The sequence below is a fragment of the Chiloscyllium plagiosum genome, unplaced genomic scaffold (assembly GCF_037043375.1).
Source record: "Chiloscyllium plagiosum isolate Xiang-an unplaced genomic scaffold, Cpla_swu_hap1 HiC_scaffold_8, whole genome shotgun sequence".
Classification (NCBI taxonomy): domain Eukaryota; kingdom Metazoa; phylum Chordata; class Chondrichthyes; order Orectolobiformes; family Hemiscylliidae; genus Chiloscyllium; species Chiloscyllium plagiosum.
The window spans coordinates 70500209-70518731 of NW_028270146.1; the positions used below are offsets into that span (position 1 = coordinate 70500209).

Sequence of the window (18523 nt, forward strand, 5' to 3'; positions counted from 1 at the left end):
GGGATAGTAGGCATACATTTGTAAAGGGCAAGGTATGCCTGGTTAATTGCATAGAATTTTTCAAGATAATTTCTGAGGAGACTGACAGTGGGAGGAATGCAGTAGAAGTGATAGATAGTACTTGAACTTTCAAAAAGACTGACAAAATTCTGCACAAGAGACTCACTGCAAAGATAAGGGCTTATTGCATAAAATGAAAGCTAATAACATGGATTGAGGAATGGTAAAAACACAGACAACACAGAGTAGGAACAAACATACATTCCCAAGTGGCACTTATCAATATCTGAATTTGGACTTTCTTGTTCTCCATCTGCACAATATATATGTATATTCACATATCCAAAGATATTGAAATTCACCTAAATAACATCCTTACATGCACTTGTAACAAAACATCTCAAGGCATTTGACAGGAGCAGAATAAGAAAATACGACAAAGCCACAGAAGAGATGTTAGATCAGACAATCAAGAGCTTGATTAAGGCTGTCGGTTTTAAAGAAGTTCTTAATAGAGATACGCAAGGGGGAAAAATATAGGGAAAATTCTAAATATTATGTCCTAGGTATCTGAAAGCGATTATAATTGGAATGCTCAAGAAATAGATAATGTATTGCAAATGGATGTGCTTCTGTATGAGATTACAGATAGGGATGGATGTGGTTATTGATGGATTTAGAAAAACAGTTGAAGATTTTACAATCATGATTTTGTTTGACTGGGAGCCAGTGTAGTTCACTAAATACAAAGGTAACAGGTGAACAGGAGCTAGTCCACTTTTTAAAGCAGAGGCAGCAGAATTTTGATTAACTCAAGTTTACAAAGGTTAGAATGTGGGAATGTTTTGGATTCAAATCTAAAGCTAACAAACACATGAATAGAAACAAAGTCAGGCAATATTATGGAGATGGAAAGAGAAAGTGTTAGTAATGGCACAATTATCCAGGGCTGAGTAAATGGTGTGGAAGTCATAGGAAGGTTTCATAGGAAGGTCCCGCATGCACAGTGGCTGCCTGCCTCAAGACAATTGGCAGCCAATTTGGGGCCTCAGTTAGGGACATTTCAAGCTGACAGTAGAGCAGGTCATCATCATATGGAGGCCATCAGCTTAATTGTGGGGGTCTTCCTATGGCAGTCTGGGAGGCCACTTGTCTTCCAGCCTCGGAAGGAGGCTTCTGCTAGGAGTAAATAAATGATTTATAGGAGCTCACTTTCTGCTTGGAGAAGTCTGCCTGCTTGGCCCCTCTGAAATTTGTTTTGAACTGACCCTTCCTTCTCACTCTCCTGATGGGATTTCAGAGATTAGACTAGATTCCCTAATCTAAACAGGCCCTTCGACCCAACAAGCCCACGCTGATCCTCCAAAGAGCAACCCACCCAGACCCATTTCCCTCTAATGCACCTAACACTGTGGGTAATTTAGCATGGCCAATCCACCTGATCTGCATACTTTTGGATTGTGGGAGGAAACTGGAGCACCCGGAGGAAACCCACACAGACACGGGGAGAATGTGCAAACTCCACCCAGACAGTTGCCCGAGGCTGGAATCAAACCTGGGTTGCTGGCACTATGAGGCTGCAATGCTAACCACTGAGCCACCATGCTGCCCTGATCTTCTGATTGGGCGAACAACATCAGAGCCTCTCCAGGAATGTCACTGAGCCAACATTTCTGCTGGTAGACACAAGACTCGGACCCCAATTTGGTTCTTATATGATGATCTTGAAGCCAGTAGAAATCTCCTGTCCCAAGGATTGCCAAAGAGATAAAGCAAAAGTATATGGGTGGTGCTAAAATTAGATAAAAATTGGGAAGAATGCAGGAGACTACAGTGATGACAGATCGGATAGAACATGGCTCATATTTTATGAATGCAGTTAAACAAAGATACATTTAACACTTCAGAAAAGAAGTAGCAAGAAATTGAAAAAGCCCAAAAATGGAAAATGCAGAGAGATCGCGAGGAACAGATTAAAGACTGGTTAAAAAAAAAATTTAAAAAATTAAATAAAACCAAAAGAACCAGGGATGCTGCAAATCAAACACAAAAACACGAAAATGCTGGAAAAGCTCAGCAGGTCTGGCAGCATCTGTGTACAGAAATCAGCATTAATGTTTCAGGTTGAATGGCCCTTCCTCAGAAATGAAGAAGGGTCACTCAGCCCGAAACGTTAATTCTGATTTCTCTCTATAGATGATGCCAGACCTGCTGAGTTTTTCCAGCAACTTCTGTTTTTGTCCCAAAAAATTAAATTTTATTTTGTATTTTAGATAAAATGACAATGAATGCAATAACAAGATGGTTATTGTAAATTTTGAATGGTAAATTATTGATTGAGAAACACTGAGACATCCTGAGGACATAAAAGGTGTCATGTCAGTGTAAATGCAAATTCACTCTTATTTCTTTTGTTACAATACTATGGCTTCAAGAGGTATATTTTGTGTTTTTTTTTAAGACAGGTTTAAAACAGAGGTGAGGACCTGTCTATTCAAAGCCTATAAGGTAAACAGCTTGAGAGACCTTGGGTTTTTTAAAAAATTGGAACAATGGAAACTTTTGCATCAGTATTTACAGTAGAAAAGGATGTGGAAGATATAGACTGTAGGGAAATAGATGGTGACATCTTGCAAAATGTCCAGATTACAGAGGAGGAAGTGCTGGATGTCTTGAAACGGGTAAAGTTGGATAAATCCCCAGGACCTGATCAGGTGTACGCAAGAACTCTGTGGGAAGCTAGAGGAGTGATTGCTGGGCCTCTTGCTGAGATATTTGTATCATTGATAATCACAGGTGAGGTGTCAGAAGATTGGAGGTTCGCAAACGTGGTGCCACTGTTTAAGAAGGGTGGTAAAGACAAGCCAGGGAACTATAGACCGGTGAGCCTGACCTCGGTTGTGGGCAAGTTGTTGGAGGGAATCCTGAGGGACAGGATGTACATGTATTTGGAAAGGCAAGGACTGATTTGGGATAGTCAACATGGCTTTGTGCGTGGAAAATCATGTATCACAAACTTGATTGAGTTTTTTGAAGAAATAACAAAGAGAATTGATGAGGGTAGAGTGGTAGATGTGATCTACATGGACTTCAGTAAGGCGTTTGACAAGGTTCCCATGGGAGACTGATTAGCAAGGTTAGATCTCATGGAATACAGGGAGAACTAACCATTTGGATACAGAACTGGCTCAAAGGTAGAAGACAGAGGGTGGTGGTGGAGGGTTGTTTTTCAGACTGGAGGCCTGTGACCAGTGGAGTGCCACAAGGATCGGTGCTGAGTCCTCTACTTTTTGTCATTTATATAAATGATTTGGATGCGAGTATAAGAGGTACAGTTAGTAAGTTTGCAGATGACACCAAAATTGGAGGTGTAGTGGACAGCAAACAGGGTTACCTCAGATTACAACAGGATCTGGACCAGATGGGCCAATGGGCTGAGATGTGGCAGATGGAGTTTAAGTCAGATAAATGCGAGGTGCTGCATTTTGGGAAAGCAAATCTTAGCAGGACTTATGCATTTAATGGTAAGGTCCTAGGGAGTGTCGCTGAACAAAGAGACCTTGGAGTGCAGGTTCATAGCTCCTTGAAAGTGGAGTCGCAGGTAGATAGGATAGTGAAGAAGGCATTTGGTATGCTTTTCTTTATTGGTCAGAGTATTGAGTACAGGAGTTGGGAGGTCATGTTGCAGCTGTACAAGACATTGGTTAGGCCACTTTTGGAATATTGCATGCAATTCTGGTCTCCTTCCTGTTGGAAAGATGTTGTGAAACTTGAAAGCGTTCAGAAAAGATTTACAAGGATGTTGTCAGGGTTGGAGGATCTGAGCTACAGGAAGAGGCTGAACAAGCTGGGGCTGTTTTCTCTGGAGCGTCGGAGGCTGAGGGGTGACCTTATAGAGGTTTACAAAATTATGAGGGGCATGGATAGGATAAATAGGCAAAGTCTTTTCCCTGGGGTGGGGGAGTCCAGAACTGGACGGCATAGGTTTAAGGTGAGAGGGGAAAGATATAAAAGAGACCTAAGGGGCAACTTTTTCACACAGATGGTAGTACGTGTATGGAATGAGCTGCCAGAGGATGTGGTGGAGGCTGGCAATAGCAACATTTAAAAGGCATTTGGATGGGTATATGAATAGGAAGGGTTTGGAGGGATATTGGCCGGGTGCTGGTAGGTGGGACTAGATTGGGTTGGGATATCTGGTTGGCATGGACAGGTTGGACTGAAGGGTCTATTTCCATGCTGTACATCTCTATGACTCTATGAGTCTAGGAGAAGGTATTAACCATGATAAAAGACTTTTCTTTCGAATATTGAATCAGTTTTATGGAATGATAGAACAGGGAGGCCATTCAGCCAGTTTTCGTGCGCTAACTCTCTGCAACAATAATTTCTTTTTTCCTCGAGCCTTAAATGTTATTCCTTTTCAGATAAGGATCCAATTTGATTTTGAAAACCAGGATTGGGTCTACCATCCAGATACTGTCAGACAATTCAGATCCTAACTACTTGACGTCAATAAAGCTTTGATTATGCTGCCACTGTTTCTTTTGCCAATTAACTTATATCTGTGCCATCTGGTTCAAGCTTTCCACTAATGGAAACAGTTCCTGTGTTTATTCTGTTTGTCTCCTCATGATTTTTAATTCTTCCATAAAATTACCACTCAATCTCTATTTTTCCAAGGATAATAGTCCCAGCTTCTTCAATCTTATGTTATTCCTTACTGACAGCCTAACTTGCAGGAATATGATCATGATATTAACATTACATCATAGTATGTGACATGACACTAAAAAGATTTCATGCTCCATCATACCTCAAATCACTTGAAGCGTGACATTCTGCTGGATGTATGGTCCTCTGTTGTAAATTAATGGCTTGCTACAAGCTCAGACACTTCACTATAAATCTTCCTTTAGTTTAAAAGCCAACCTTTCACCATTAGTCTTTCTGCTTCCTGTCTCTCAGCCAATTTCATGTCCATGTTTCTCCTTTACCTTTTATTGCAAGTATTTATAACCTTTGTTTACAAATCTGTGGTTTGGCATTTTACAAAATACCTTTTGAAAGTCCATGTCATCAATCCTTTCTTTACCTCTTCAAAATGATCAAGCAAGTTAGTTGAACACAATGTTTCCTTCATAAATTTATATTTGCTATCCTGAACTAATCAACAATTCTCCAGTTCAATGGGACCATCCTGTAGTTACAGAGAATTAGAAAATTATGGCTCCCGCTTCCACAATTTCACTCTCACTTCTCTCAAATATCCTTGGATGCATCTCCTCCAGCCCTTGTGCCTGGAGTAAACTTTAGTCATTCTATCCAACACCACCTCATTAAACCAACCAAGTGACTTGACTAACCTCATCTTTCACCATGACCCATCGAGCATTTTATTCCTTGGTGAGGACAGATGCACAGTGCTGTTAGCCAGGCTGCTGCACAGGGAGAGACAGAGGGACCAGTCAGAGACATGCTCCTGAAAGTGAGATGTTAGTCAAGAGGCTGCAGAGACACAGAGGTACCAGTTGCTGACAGGGACTAGGAAAGCTCTGTATGAAGAAAATCTGTTGACACGCAAGATAAAACAGTTTGTGAGCTGAGAATGCCATGAGTCCAAGTATTGCTTGGTACAACCATTTTCTTCAGAAAAAGTAAGAAAGAGGAGGCAATGCTACCTAGCTCCTTCGTCTGGAGCAATAAGATACAGACATGTGATTATCAGTTGAGCCTGAGCCAATGGGAAAAAGACACCATGACCCAAGAAAGATAAGGAAAAAGTATGAAAGAAGATCTTCGAGGCATACAGGCAGCGAGGCAGCGATAACTCCGGAGACCAACACTCGCAAATCTGCCCTCATCAGGAACATGGAGAGAGAGAGCAGTGTCTGGCCAACGTGAGCCCTCCTCAACAGCAGCAAAACAGCTAACCAGATTGGGTATTATTTAGTGTTCTGTGACTGCTCAGGGAGTGTCAGGGAGTTGTGTATAAATAGGTTTTTAAATCAGTTTGTGGGAAAACATATAAGCTCTAGTTTGTAAAAGAACACATATGAGATAAGTGTCTGGTTTAATACATTAATAAAGTAACTTGGAAAGTTATAAGAATTGACTCTTCTCTCTGCACACACCAGAAGCTGCAGCCAGCATCTGATGCACTCAGACAGCAGATGGTAGTTGCCGGACGCAAACAGGTATCAACAGTACTAACCTAATATCTCAGACATGCTCAGTGCTTCCACACTTAATTCATCTTTTTGGTCCCACTCTTGCTTTTACCACCTAACTTTCCTTCCAATTTATCTGGGAAGATCCATTACCGTGCCACTGAAGTTGGCACTCCTCCAATTAATTATTCTTACTGTGGATTGTTCCTCATCCTTTTCATGGACAAATTAAACTTTTTGAAACAATAAATCAGTGGCCCCTGAATATTCTTCTGTCATTTGATCTACTTGCTCAAACTCATTTCCAAGAACCAAAACCAGCAATGCCCCTGTTCTCTTTGGGCTGGAAGCATTGTAATGTAGAAAATTCACTTGAACACACAGTCAGAATTCCTACCCTTCCCTGCCCTTCACATGACTATTATTTCAATACATATTCAGATACTTAAAGTCTCCCATTGTTACTGCTCCTTAATTCTTACACTTTTGCAAAATTTTCTTGCATTCTTTTAAATGTGACCTATATTTTATATTATTTGTTCCTTAGCTCAAACCAAATAGATTTTGTCCCCTCTGGGAGTCCTCTCTCCCCAGAACTGAAACATTCTCCTTAATCAAAACTAACACTCCTTCCTCCTTTCTTTCTTTCCTTGTCTTTCCTAAATAGCTATACTGCAATATTTAGTACCAAATGTTGCCCTTCTTTGGGCCAGGTGTACGATACCCATCCAACTGAAACATTATTATTTCCTATTCCACTGGTATCTGTCTTTCCCAATTCTCTGTGCACCTTGGTATTCCTCTGCCATATTAACTGCTGGGTTCCACACCCCTACTGATAAAATAAATAGCAAAGAATATTTTCACTGGCTGATGAATCTAAAACAATAGTGCATAATTTTAGGATTAAAGACAGAAGTGTAAAGGAGAGAGAACTTCAATGAAAACATTTCACGAAAATAGTTATTCAATACGGAACTCAGCAGCTATTCCTTGAAGCACAATGTTTACATGCAAGACCTAGACAATAATCAGTTCTGAGGAAGACTCACTTGATCAGAAACACTAACCGTGATTTCTCTCCACAGATGCTGCCAGACCAGCTGAGCTTTACCAGAAATTTTAAATTTTGTTTCTAATTTACAGCATTTGCAGTTCTTTCACTTTTTGGACAATATTGGCTGATAAATGATGAGTAACATTTACGTCAGACAAATGTTAGGCAATAACCAATTCTAAAAGGACCGAATCAAACCACCTACCCTCAGCAGTTCATCTCCCACCATCAATATGCTGGGAGTTACAGTTCACCAGGAAACCAGAAATTCACTTCCTGACTCTTCAAAGCCTATCCACAATCTACATGGTACACATTTAAGGGTAAACAATCTTCTGAGGAAGGGTCACTGGACCTAAAATGTTAACTCTGATTTCTTTTCACAGAATGCTGTCGTCAGACCTGCTAAGCTTTTGCAGCAGTATCAGTTTTTGTTTCTGATTTACAGCATCTGCAGTTCCTTCGGTTTTTAATACTCTCCACTTGTTTGGATTAGTGTGGCTCCATCTTCAACAAAAATAAGAACATCACTTTTCTTTCACTGTCACAGAACTAAATTTCTGGAACTCAATCCATCCCTGAGAGCACTGTGGGTGCACCTACATCAAACTGCAGTGGCTGATGACGGCAGCTCAGCAGCACTTTCTCGTAGTAGTTAGGGATTGGAAACAAACTATTCTTTTGCAAAACTAGTAGCATTCCATGAAAAAAACCGTTGAAAAAGATGGATATTGAAAAATAAGGAAAAAGAGCAAGAATTGGAAAATAGTAGATCATTTAATTCAATGAAATAAATAAATGTTCACCACCTTATTTTATCATTTAAAGGAAAGAGAATCTCTGATACTAACTAAATTTTGACTGGAATCCAATCCTTGTTGGAGAGACTTTTGCTCTAGCTTAATCATAACTGACAACTCTGACCAAGGAAGTGGAAAACATTAAAATGTTAGATGGATTGAACGAGAAGCTAGTCATGTTGGGAGTAGTCAGGTGGTCAGTAGGTGTTTGAGGAATCGGGGTAATAGTTGTGTAGTTGCGAGGGGTAGTTGTATTTGATTAGGGATAGTTAGAGGGTCAAAGCGACAGTTTGGAATAGGGAATAGTTGGGTGGCTTGAAAGGATATTGGAGTGGGAGGGGGGAGATCCAATTGTTGTGGTCCATGTTGGGGCTGACAAGAGGAATATTTGGGGAATATCAAGAATTAGGAACAAAATTAAAGAACAGACCTCAAGGGTTATAATCTCTGGATTTTTAACTGAGCCACATGCAAATTAGTAAAGAGATAAGATAATTAGGAATGTAACTTCAGGCACAGCAGAAAAGGAATATTTATGTGAAGGTGGGCAGTTAATAGAGGACTAAAGGTATTGTACTTAAATCGGCACAATATACAAAAGAAGGTAATTGAGCTTGCTGCGCAGATTGAAATTGGCAGGTGCAATGTTGTAGGTATCACAGAGACATGGCTGCTCGGGGATCAGTGCTGCAAACTAAACATCCAAGTCCTATCACAAACAGAGACAGATGGGCAGAGATGGTGAGGCTGCCTTGTTAGTAAGCAATGAAATTAAAGAAGCGATGTAGGGTCAGAAGACATAGAATCTGTTTGGGAGAGTTGAGGAACTGCAAATGAATAAAGATCATGATAGGTGTTATGTACAGCTCCTAGCTGTAGAGAGGATATGGAGCAGAAAATAAAGGAGGAGATAGAAAAGGCACGTAAGAAAGGTAGACCTGATTAGGGAGGTGAAGATGAAGGTGACCAAAATATGATAGAATTCACCCTGCAGTTTGAAAGGGAGAAAGTGGACTGAGATGTAATGGTATTATGATTGAGGAAATGTAACTACAAAAACATGACAGAGGTGATGGCCAGAATGGAAGGGAAGCCGAGCAGAAAGAGAGTGCAGCAGCAATGGCAGGGATTTCTGGGCATAATTGGGATGATTTTCTGCTCTGCTTTCTAGAGAAGAGGAAACATACTAAGGGATGATGTGTCAACTGTGGCTGATAAGGGAAGTCAGGGACAGAATAAAATCAAAAGGAAAAAAAATACACTATGGTGAAGATCTTTAGGCAGAGGAAATTTAAAAAAGCAATAAGGATGAGATGATGAAACATGATGGTAAGCTATTACTTATATAAAAAAGATCGCAAAAGCATTTTAGACATAGGAAAAGTAAGAGAGAGAGGCATGAGTTAATATTGGATCATTGGAATTAGTAATGGGGAACAAAAAAATGGTGGAAGAACTGAATAGGTACACACTGTGGGAAGGCACGTTGGCTCAGAGATTAGCATTGCTGCCTTACAGCACCAGGGACTGCGTTTGATTCCACCCTTTGGTGACTCGCTGTGTGGATTTTTCATCTTCTCCCAGCATCTGCATGCATTTCCTCCGGGTGCTCTGGTTTCCTTCCACAGTCCAAATATATTAGGTGGATTGGCCATGTTAAGTTTCCCACAATGTCCAGAGATGTGCAGGATAGGTAGATTAGCCATTAGAAATGCAGGGTTTCAGGGATAGGCTAAGGGGATGGAGCCTTTGTAAGGGCCTTCAGAGGGTCGGTGTAGACTTGATGGGCCAAATGGCCTGCTTCCACACTGTAGGGATTCTATGATTTACATTAGTCTCCATAGTGAAGGACACCAGTCCGATACCAGAACTTCAAGAGAGTCAGGGAGGAGAGGTGCATGTAGTGGCCATCACTAAGGAGAAGGTGCTAGTGAAGCTGAAAGGACCACACCCCAGTGTTCTGACGGAAATGAGTAAGAAGATTGTGAAGACATTGGTAGTGATCTTTCAGGAATCACTGGCGTCAGGGAGGATTCCAGAGGCCTGAAAAATGGCTAATGTGATAACCCTGTGTAAGAAGGGATGGAGGCAGAAGACAGAAAGCTATAGACTGGTTAGGCTGATCTCTGTCATTGGTAAGATTTGAGAATCTATTATGAAGGATGAGATTGCTGAGTACTTGGAAGGGTTTAGTAAAATAGGGCTGAGTCAGCATGACTTCGTCAAGAGGAGGCTATGCCCAATAAATCTGAAATTCTTTGAGGAGGTAATAAGCAAGTTAGACAAACGGGAGCCAGTGAACATGATCTATTTTGTTTTCCAGCAGGCCTTTGACAAAGTGCTGCATAGGAGGCTGCTAAACAAGATAAGACCTGATGGTGTCAGAGGCAAGATACTGGCATGGATCGAGAATTAGTTAGCTGGGAGAAGGCAGAGAGTGGGGATAAAGTGATCTTTTTCAGGATGGCAGCCGGTGACTAGTGGAATTCCGCAGGGATCAGTATTGGAACTAACAACGATCTGAAGGAACTGAGGACATTGTTAAGTTTGCAAATGACACAGGCTGTTTTGAGGGAGGAGGGTGGCTGCAGAGGACTTGGACATGCTAGGAGACTGAGCAAAGAAGTGACATATGGAATACAAAGTTGGAAAGTGTGAGTTTATGCACTTTGATGGGAAGAATAGAGACACTATTTCCTAATTGGGGAAATGCTCGAGAGATGTAAAGCACAAAGGAATGTAGGATTGTTAGTTCAAGATTCTCACAAAGATTAACATGCAAGTTCAGTCGACAGTTAGAAAGGCAAATGTATTCAGTTTGAGTGCTGGGATACAAGAGCAGGGATGGACTGCTACCACGGTACAAGACTGTGCTCAGACTACATTTGGAATATTGACAGCAGGTTTGGGCCCTGTGTCAACAGAAGGATGTGTTGGCCTTGGAGGGGTCCAGAGAAGGTTTGCAAGAATCTTCCTGGGTATGAAAGGCTTGTCATATGAGGAGTGGTTGTGAACTCTGGGTCTGTACTCAAGAATTTCTGAAGGATGAGGATCTCATTCAAACTTAAAGAACATTGACAGGTCTGAATATAGTGGACGCAGAGAAGATGTTTCGACTAGTAGGAGAGACGAGGACCCAAGAGCAAAGTCCCAGAATGAAGGGATGACTTTTTAGAACTGTGAGGAGGAGGAATTTCTTCAGCCAGAGGGTGGTTAATCTATGGAAGTCATTGCTGCAGAGGGCTGTGGAGGTCAAGTCATTGAGTGCATTTGGACAGAGATAGATAGATTCTTGATTAGTAAGTGTATAATTGGTTACAGGAAGAAGGCAGATGAATGGGGTTGTGAAATGGATCAGCCATGATCAAATGGCGGAGCAGACTCGATTGGCTGAATGGCTTTATTTTGCTTCAATATTGTAGGGTGACTAGATGCAGAAAGGGACAGAAGCAGAGACAATCTCAATGTGTACTGCGAAGCAGGGTTTTTGCCCATCAGTAGTTTAAACTTCCCACATCGCTCCAAACATAAGGAAATCCAGAGTCCTGAAGTGCACTTTCTGTTCTACATCTGGTCGCCAACAATCTGGAGGCTTTTACAACCAGTTGCATAGAACATCCGCATAATTGACAACTTCAGTCAAACAAGCAGATGAAAAGGAGAAGACTTTCAAGCTCAGTAAGAGCAAAAACAATCAGAGTGTACATTTAGACTCAAAAAAAAGTATTTTTGGCCATTACTGTCCAGGGCATTATCATCCTTCTGAATTCTCTCCCCGAAATACCAACACCACCCTGAGCGTAAACACACACACTTACCTTGCTGCTGCTCTGATGCTCCCAGGCTATCCAATATTGTGTTGTACCTGTAACCTGTCTCAGGATGCTCATTTTGGGGTGGCAGTTTGCTGATCGAAGGGAGGACTAGCTGTTAAAATTGATTAGGGTTTCCCCCGCACACCCGGTATGGCCTACCTATACAGTTTTCTATCTAACCACGCTGGAGTTAAACACCACCTCTGACTACAACCTACTTAATCTGGGATGTAGTCATATTACAGAATATCTGCCTTGCTCTTGAAGTTCTGTTTGCATTGTAATTACATTTTATGATCCCTTTTCTTAATTGTATACTAAACTGACCTTTTCTTTGAAAAGGTTACTATATTTAAAGATTCATTTTGAATATTTTGAATATTATAATGTAAGTTTCAAAATGAAGAACTAATTTTGAGTAGGATTTTCCATTCAAATTTCACGTACTCAACTGACTTTTAGTAAAAACCAAAAGAACTGCAGATGCTGTAAATCACAAACAAAAACAGGAATTGCTGGAAACGTGCAGCAAGTCTGGCAGCATCTGTGAAGAGAAATCAGAGTTAATGTTTCGGGTCTAATGACCCTTCCTCAGAAGGATTGCAGCATAAAACAAATACCAATATTTTAATTTGATATATTTAATCTCCATTTTTTTTATTACTTTGTTATATTCACAATCGGTTTGCTTTATTGAATATCCTGCATTGATTTTGTGTACAGTTCATGGCAGAAATGTTACAACTGGAAAATTGAATTACTTACCTGTGACAGACCCAAATATATGGAGACAGTTTCAGAGATGTATAAAAATTTTCCTTCTTGATTTAATGCAAATACAAATCCATCCAGAGACTGTGAAGAAACAAACAAAACATGGAACAATAGTTTGTCATTCTGCTAGTGGCTCCTTTTGTAGAAAGAACTGTTTTTCAAATTAACTTTATAAGGTTGTACAGGGTAACATTACAACACAGGATTAGCATTTATTAGTACATTAAAGTACATTAAAATATGTTTCTTTCCTGTTGAAGGAAAAGAGCAGAGATATCATTAAACTAAAAAAAAAACCTTTCTTCCAACTATACAAGCAATGCAGGTTTTATTTACAGATTGACATGAACAAAATTATTTTAAGCACTACAAAAATATTAGTACTTGTTCATTTAAACATACAGAGCAATTTTTTTTACCAACTAAATAATGTGTTTGTTAAGCATAATACTTTAGTTGCAAGGGCAGGATTATATTCCTACGTTCCATAAATGTTTTATCTCCTTGAGTGACATAGAATTAACATCATGTTCTACTAGGAACTGAATCTCTAAGAGAGAAGCAAAAGATATTACTGTTCACATAGATCTTTGTAACTATCTCTGAAAGAAATCCCAAAATCAGGTATTTCAGTCATAGGACAATGAAAATGATCTGGATAATGACCAGAATAAATAAACAACATTTTTAAAGTAATTATATAATCTCTTACAAACCATATAATAACCAGTACAATAGATCCATCAAAATAGATCAAACATCACTGCAACAATTGCTTATGCAAATAATTTTGTGTTGGCATTTCAGTCAAGTAGTTGGAGGTTTCTTCTACAGGTGAACTGAGTAGAACAGAATAGATTCTGAGAGACGGTGAAACTCCTTTACTTTGCTTTTACAGTATAGAATTTGTAGACTTTGAGAATCCGCTTCAATACAGCAATTCTTTATATCTCTTATTCACTGTGTCGGGCTCAGTGGTTATCACTGCTGTCTCATAGTGCCAGGGACTCGGGTTTGATTCCACCCTTGGGGGACTGTGTGTGGAGTTTGCATTTCTCCCTGTCTTTGCATGGGTTTCCTCTGGGTGCCCCCGTTTCCTCTCTCAGTCTAGGTTTAGGGGAGAGGGGAAAGATATAAAAGAGACCTAAGGAACAACTTTTTCACACAGAGGATGGTACGTGTATGGAATAAGCTGAAGTGGTGGAGGCTGGTACAATTGCAACATTTAAGAGGCATTTGGGTGGGTATATGAATAGGAAGGGTTTGGAGGGATATGGGCCGGGTGCTGGCAGGTGGGACTAGATTGGGTTGGGATATCTGGTCGGCATGGACGGGTTGGACCGAAGGGTCTGTTTCCATGCTGTACAACTCTATGACTCTATTTAAATACTGAGTAGCTTTAGCATTTAGAAACACGGAGTCATAGAGATACACAGCACGGAAACAGACCCTTTGATTTAACTCGTCCATGCCAACCAGATATCCCAACCTAACCTATGCCAGCACCCGGCCATATCCCTCCAAACCCTTCCTATTCATATACCCATCCAAATGCCTTTTAAAAGTTGTAATTCTCCTAGCCTCCACCACTTCCTCTGGCAGCTCATTCCACACACGCACCACTCTCTGCGTGAAAAAGTTGCCCCTTAGGTCTCTTTTATAACTTTCCCCTCTCACCCTAAACCTATGCCTTCTAGTTCTGGACTCCCACACCGCAGGGAAAAGACTTTGTCTATTTATCCTATCCATGCCCTTCATAATTTTATTAACTTCCATAAGGTCACCAATCAGCCTCCAACACTCCAGGGAAAACAGCCCCAGCCTGCTCAAACTCTCCCTATAGCTCATATCCTCCAACCCTGGCAACTTGCTTATAAATCTTTTCTGAACTCTTTCAAGTTTCACAACATCCTTCCGATATTCCAAAAGTGGCTGAACCAATGTCCTGTACAGCCGCAACATGACCTCTCGACTCCAGTACTCAATACTCTGACCAATGAATGAAAGCATACCAAATGCCTTCTTCACTAACCTATCTACCTGCGACTCCACTTTCAAGGAGCTATGTATCTACACTCCAAGGTCTCTTTGTTCAGCAACACTCCCCAGGACCTTACCATTAAGTGTATAAGTCCTGCTAGGATTTGCTTTCCCAAAATGCAACACCTCGCATTTATCTGAATTAAATTTGATCCGCCACTCCTAGCCCATTAACCCATCTGATCAAGATCCTGTTGTAATCTGAGGTAACCTTCTTCGTTGTCCACTACACCTCCACTTTTGGTGTCATCTGCAAACTTACAAACTATACCTCCTAAGTTCACACCCAAATCATTTACACAAATGACGAAAAGTAGTGGACCCAACACTGATCTTTGTGGCACTTCACTGGTCACAGGCTTCCAGTCTGAAAAACAACCTTCCATTACCACCCTCTGTCTTCTACCTTCGAGCCAGTTCTATATCCAAATGGCTAGTTCTTCCTGTATTCCATGAGATCTAACTTGCTAACCAGTCTCCCACAGGGAACCTTGTCGAACACCTCATTGAAGTCCATATAGATCACGTCTACCACTCTGCCCTCATCAATCCTCTTTGTTACTTCTTCAAAAAACTCAATCAGGATCTTGACCAGATGGGCCAATGGGCTGAAAGATGGCAGATGGAGTTTAATTCAGATAAATGCGAGGTGCTTCATTTTGGGAAAGCAAATCTTAGCAGGACTTATACACTTAATAGTAAGGTCCTATCGAGTATTGCTGAACAAAGATACCTTGGAATGCAGGTTCATAGCTCCTTGAAAGTGGAGTCACAGGTAGATAGAATAGTGAAGAAGGTGTTTGGTATGCTTTTCTTTATTGGTCAGAGTATTGAGTACAGGAGTTGGGAGGTCATGTTGCAGCTGTACAAGACATTGGTTAGGCCACTGTTGGAATATTGCATGCAATTCTGGTCTCCTTCCTATCGGAAGGATGTTGTGAAACTTGGAAGAGTTCAGAAAAGATGTACAAGGATGTTGCCAGGGTTGGAGGATTTGAGCTATAGGGAGAGGCTGAACAGGCTGGGGCTGTTTTCTCTGGAGCGTCGGAGGCTGAGGGGTGACCTCATAGAGGTTTACAAAATTATGAGGGGCATGGATAGGGTAAATAGGCAAAGTCTTTTCCCTGGGGTCGGGGAGTCCAGAAATAGAGGGCATAGGTTTAGAGCGAGAGGGGAAAAATATAAAATAGACCTAAGGGGCAACTGTTTCACGCAGAGGGTGGTACGTGTATGGAATGAGCTGCCAGAGGATGTGGTGGAGGCTGGTACAATTACAACATTTAAGAGACATTTGGATGGGTATATGAATAGGAAAGGTTTAGAGGGATATGGGCCGGGTGCTGGTAGGTGGGACTAGATTGGGTTTGGATATCTGGTTGGCATGGACGGGTTGGACCGAAGGGTCTGTTTCCATGCTGTAGATCTCTATGACTCTAAGCTCGTGAGACATGATTTCCCATGCGCAAAGGCATGTTGACTATCCCTAATCAGTCCTTGCCTTTCCAAAAACATGTAAATCTTGTCCCTCAGGATTCCCTCCAACAACTTGCCCACCACTGACATCAAACTCACCGGTCTATGGTTCCCTGGCTTGTCCTTACCACCTTTCTTAAATAGTGGTACCACATTAGCCAACCTCCAGTCCTCGGCACCTCACCTGTGACTATCAATGATACAAATATCTCAGCAAGGGGCCCAGCAACCACTTCCCTAGCTTCCCACGGAGTTCTAGGGTACACCTGGTCAGGTCCTGGGGATTTATACGTTTCAAGACATCCAGCACTTCTCCCTCTGTAATATGGGCATTTTTCAAGATGTCACCAACTATGTTCCCACATTCTATATCTTCCATGTCTTTCTCCACAGTAAACACTGATGCAAAATACTCGTTTAGTATCTCCCCGATCTCCTGCGGCTCCACACAACAGCCGCCTTGCTGATCTCTGAGGGGCCCTACTCTCTCCCTAGTTATCCTTTTGTCCTTAATGTATTTGTAAAAACTCTTTGAATTGTCCTTAACCCTATTTGCCAAAGTTATCTCAAGTCACTTTTTGCCCTCCTTATTTCCTTCTTAAGTGTACTCCTACTGCCTTTATACTCTTCTAAGGATTCAGTCCATTTATGCTGTCTATACCTGACATATGCTTCCTTCTTTTTCTTAACCAAACCCTCAATTTCTCTAGTCATCCAGCATTCCCTACACCGACCAGCCTTACCTTTCACCCTAACAGGAATATACTGTCTCTGAAATCTTGTTATCTCATTTCTTAGTACACGTAAAATCCTACAATAACCAATTTCACTACTCATAATTTTGTAGTTATATAAAAATAATTGTGAGTGGTCATGATCAATGATATTTTGATCAATGCAGTTTTTTTTAAAAGTTGTTAGATCAAATGCACTGTTGAAAAGATATCAGAGTATTTGGGAAGCTATTTTACAAAAACATTTCAGTAATGGTGGACATTTATATACCTATATTTTCTGTTTCTATTTCATATTTCCAACTTCCACAGTACTTTGTTGTGGATACATGTAATTATAACATTACCAATATCGGTACAAAGTCAACACAATATGTAACTTGTTTACATAAATTTAAATTAAATATTATGCAACCAAATAACTAGAAGTTCACAATGTTGCATTAAAATGAAATATCAGATTCATTCATATTTATGAGACTGTACCAGGCATGTTGTGCAAGTGTTTTATTTCTGAATGATTCTGTTAAATATTCTTACACTCAACGTGGGAATACTAGGAATTTTGGTGTTTACTTCAAATAGCCTGGTGTGGAAATTATTCTGATACCACTTTAATTTAGATTATTGAGAGTACAGGACAGGTTGATGTACTTGAACGACGAGATGAGAGGTCAATCCCTCCAATCATTTCACTTTCTCAATTTCTTACTACAGTTTCAGCGGGGCCGTTATCACATTCTAATCTGTCACCACATTTTAATTCATTTTTCTGAATTTCACTGACATTATGATAAAAAGCCACACAAAGACTTTCCCTGTCACCAAACTCCCATGCAGTTTCTGTTTCTCAAAGATTTTCTGAATATCTTCAGACAGGAGATTTTAGACTGAGGTGAGTAGGATTTATTACAGCAGAGAGTCAGAACATTATTTACCAATGCTCTTGTCTGATTGAATGTGCACTGAAGTAATGAGAGCAATCTTTATGCAATGCACATAGGGTAATGAATTAGCATTTTAATTGGTGGAATATGAACCAGACATGTTGGGTGGAATTTTCCCCTCTCTGATGTGCCATGGGCAATGGCAAGAAAGATGGTACAAAATGCAAGAATGAGTTTTTAGCACAATTTTCCCCTTAAATGTTAAATGGAGACTTCAGAATCTCACTGCAGAGTGATGACTACCCTATTTCTATGTATTTGCATTTCATTAGTAGCTCAAATTGCCTCATTTATATGTCACTTTCAATTTCCCAGTCCTCCTCCGAAAAACTAGGTGGCATAAAAATTCAACATGAAAATCATTGTGGATATCTAGTGGCAGCAGCTTACTGAATATTTGTCCTGGATATCTTCTGACTGTGTCTACAGCACAATGTCCTTCTAAGCTTCATGGTTGCCATCCTCTTCAGCCTTTTGTATATGCTAATTGGCAGCAGCAAACCATGGCCTCAACGTACCATCATGCCTACTCATGAACCAATGCATACACCAACTCTTCCGCACTTCACTTTGGAGCTCAGGGACATCTGGGACATGCATGCTTCTACCATTTTGCTTTGCGCACAGTGACACAAGGTAACTATGCAGGATACATGAAATGGTTTTAGCTTGCTATCTGCATTTAATGTTTGGTTTCCAGCATACTGAGTCTT

At 40.7% G+C, this 18523-nt stretch overlaps 1 protein-coding gene across 11 annotated transcripts in view; it reads right to left on the reverse strand.

Annotated features, from left to right (window-relative positions):
- Nucleotides 1–18523, reverse strand: part of npas3 (neuronal PAS domain protein 3) — a 1348016-nt gene that overhangs the window by 428997 nt on the left and 900496 nt on the right. For all 11 annotated transcript variants that reach the window (XM_087989951.1, XM_043697885.2, XM_087989958.1 and 8 more), the window contains one exon: nt 12608–12697. In XM_087989951.1, coding sequence (XP_087846077.1) covers nt 12608–12697 — 90 coding nt within the window. The remainder of the gene's footprint in view (nt 1–12607; nt 12698–18523) is intronic.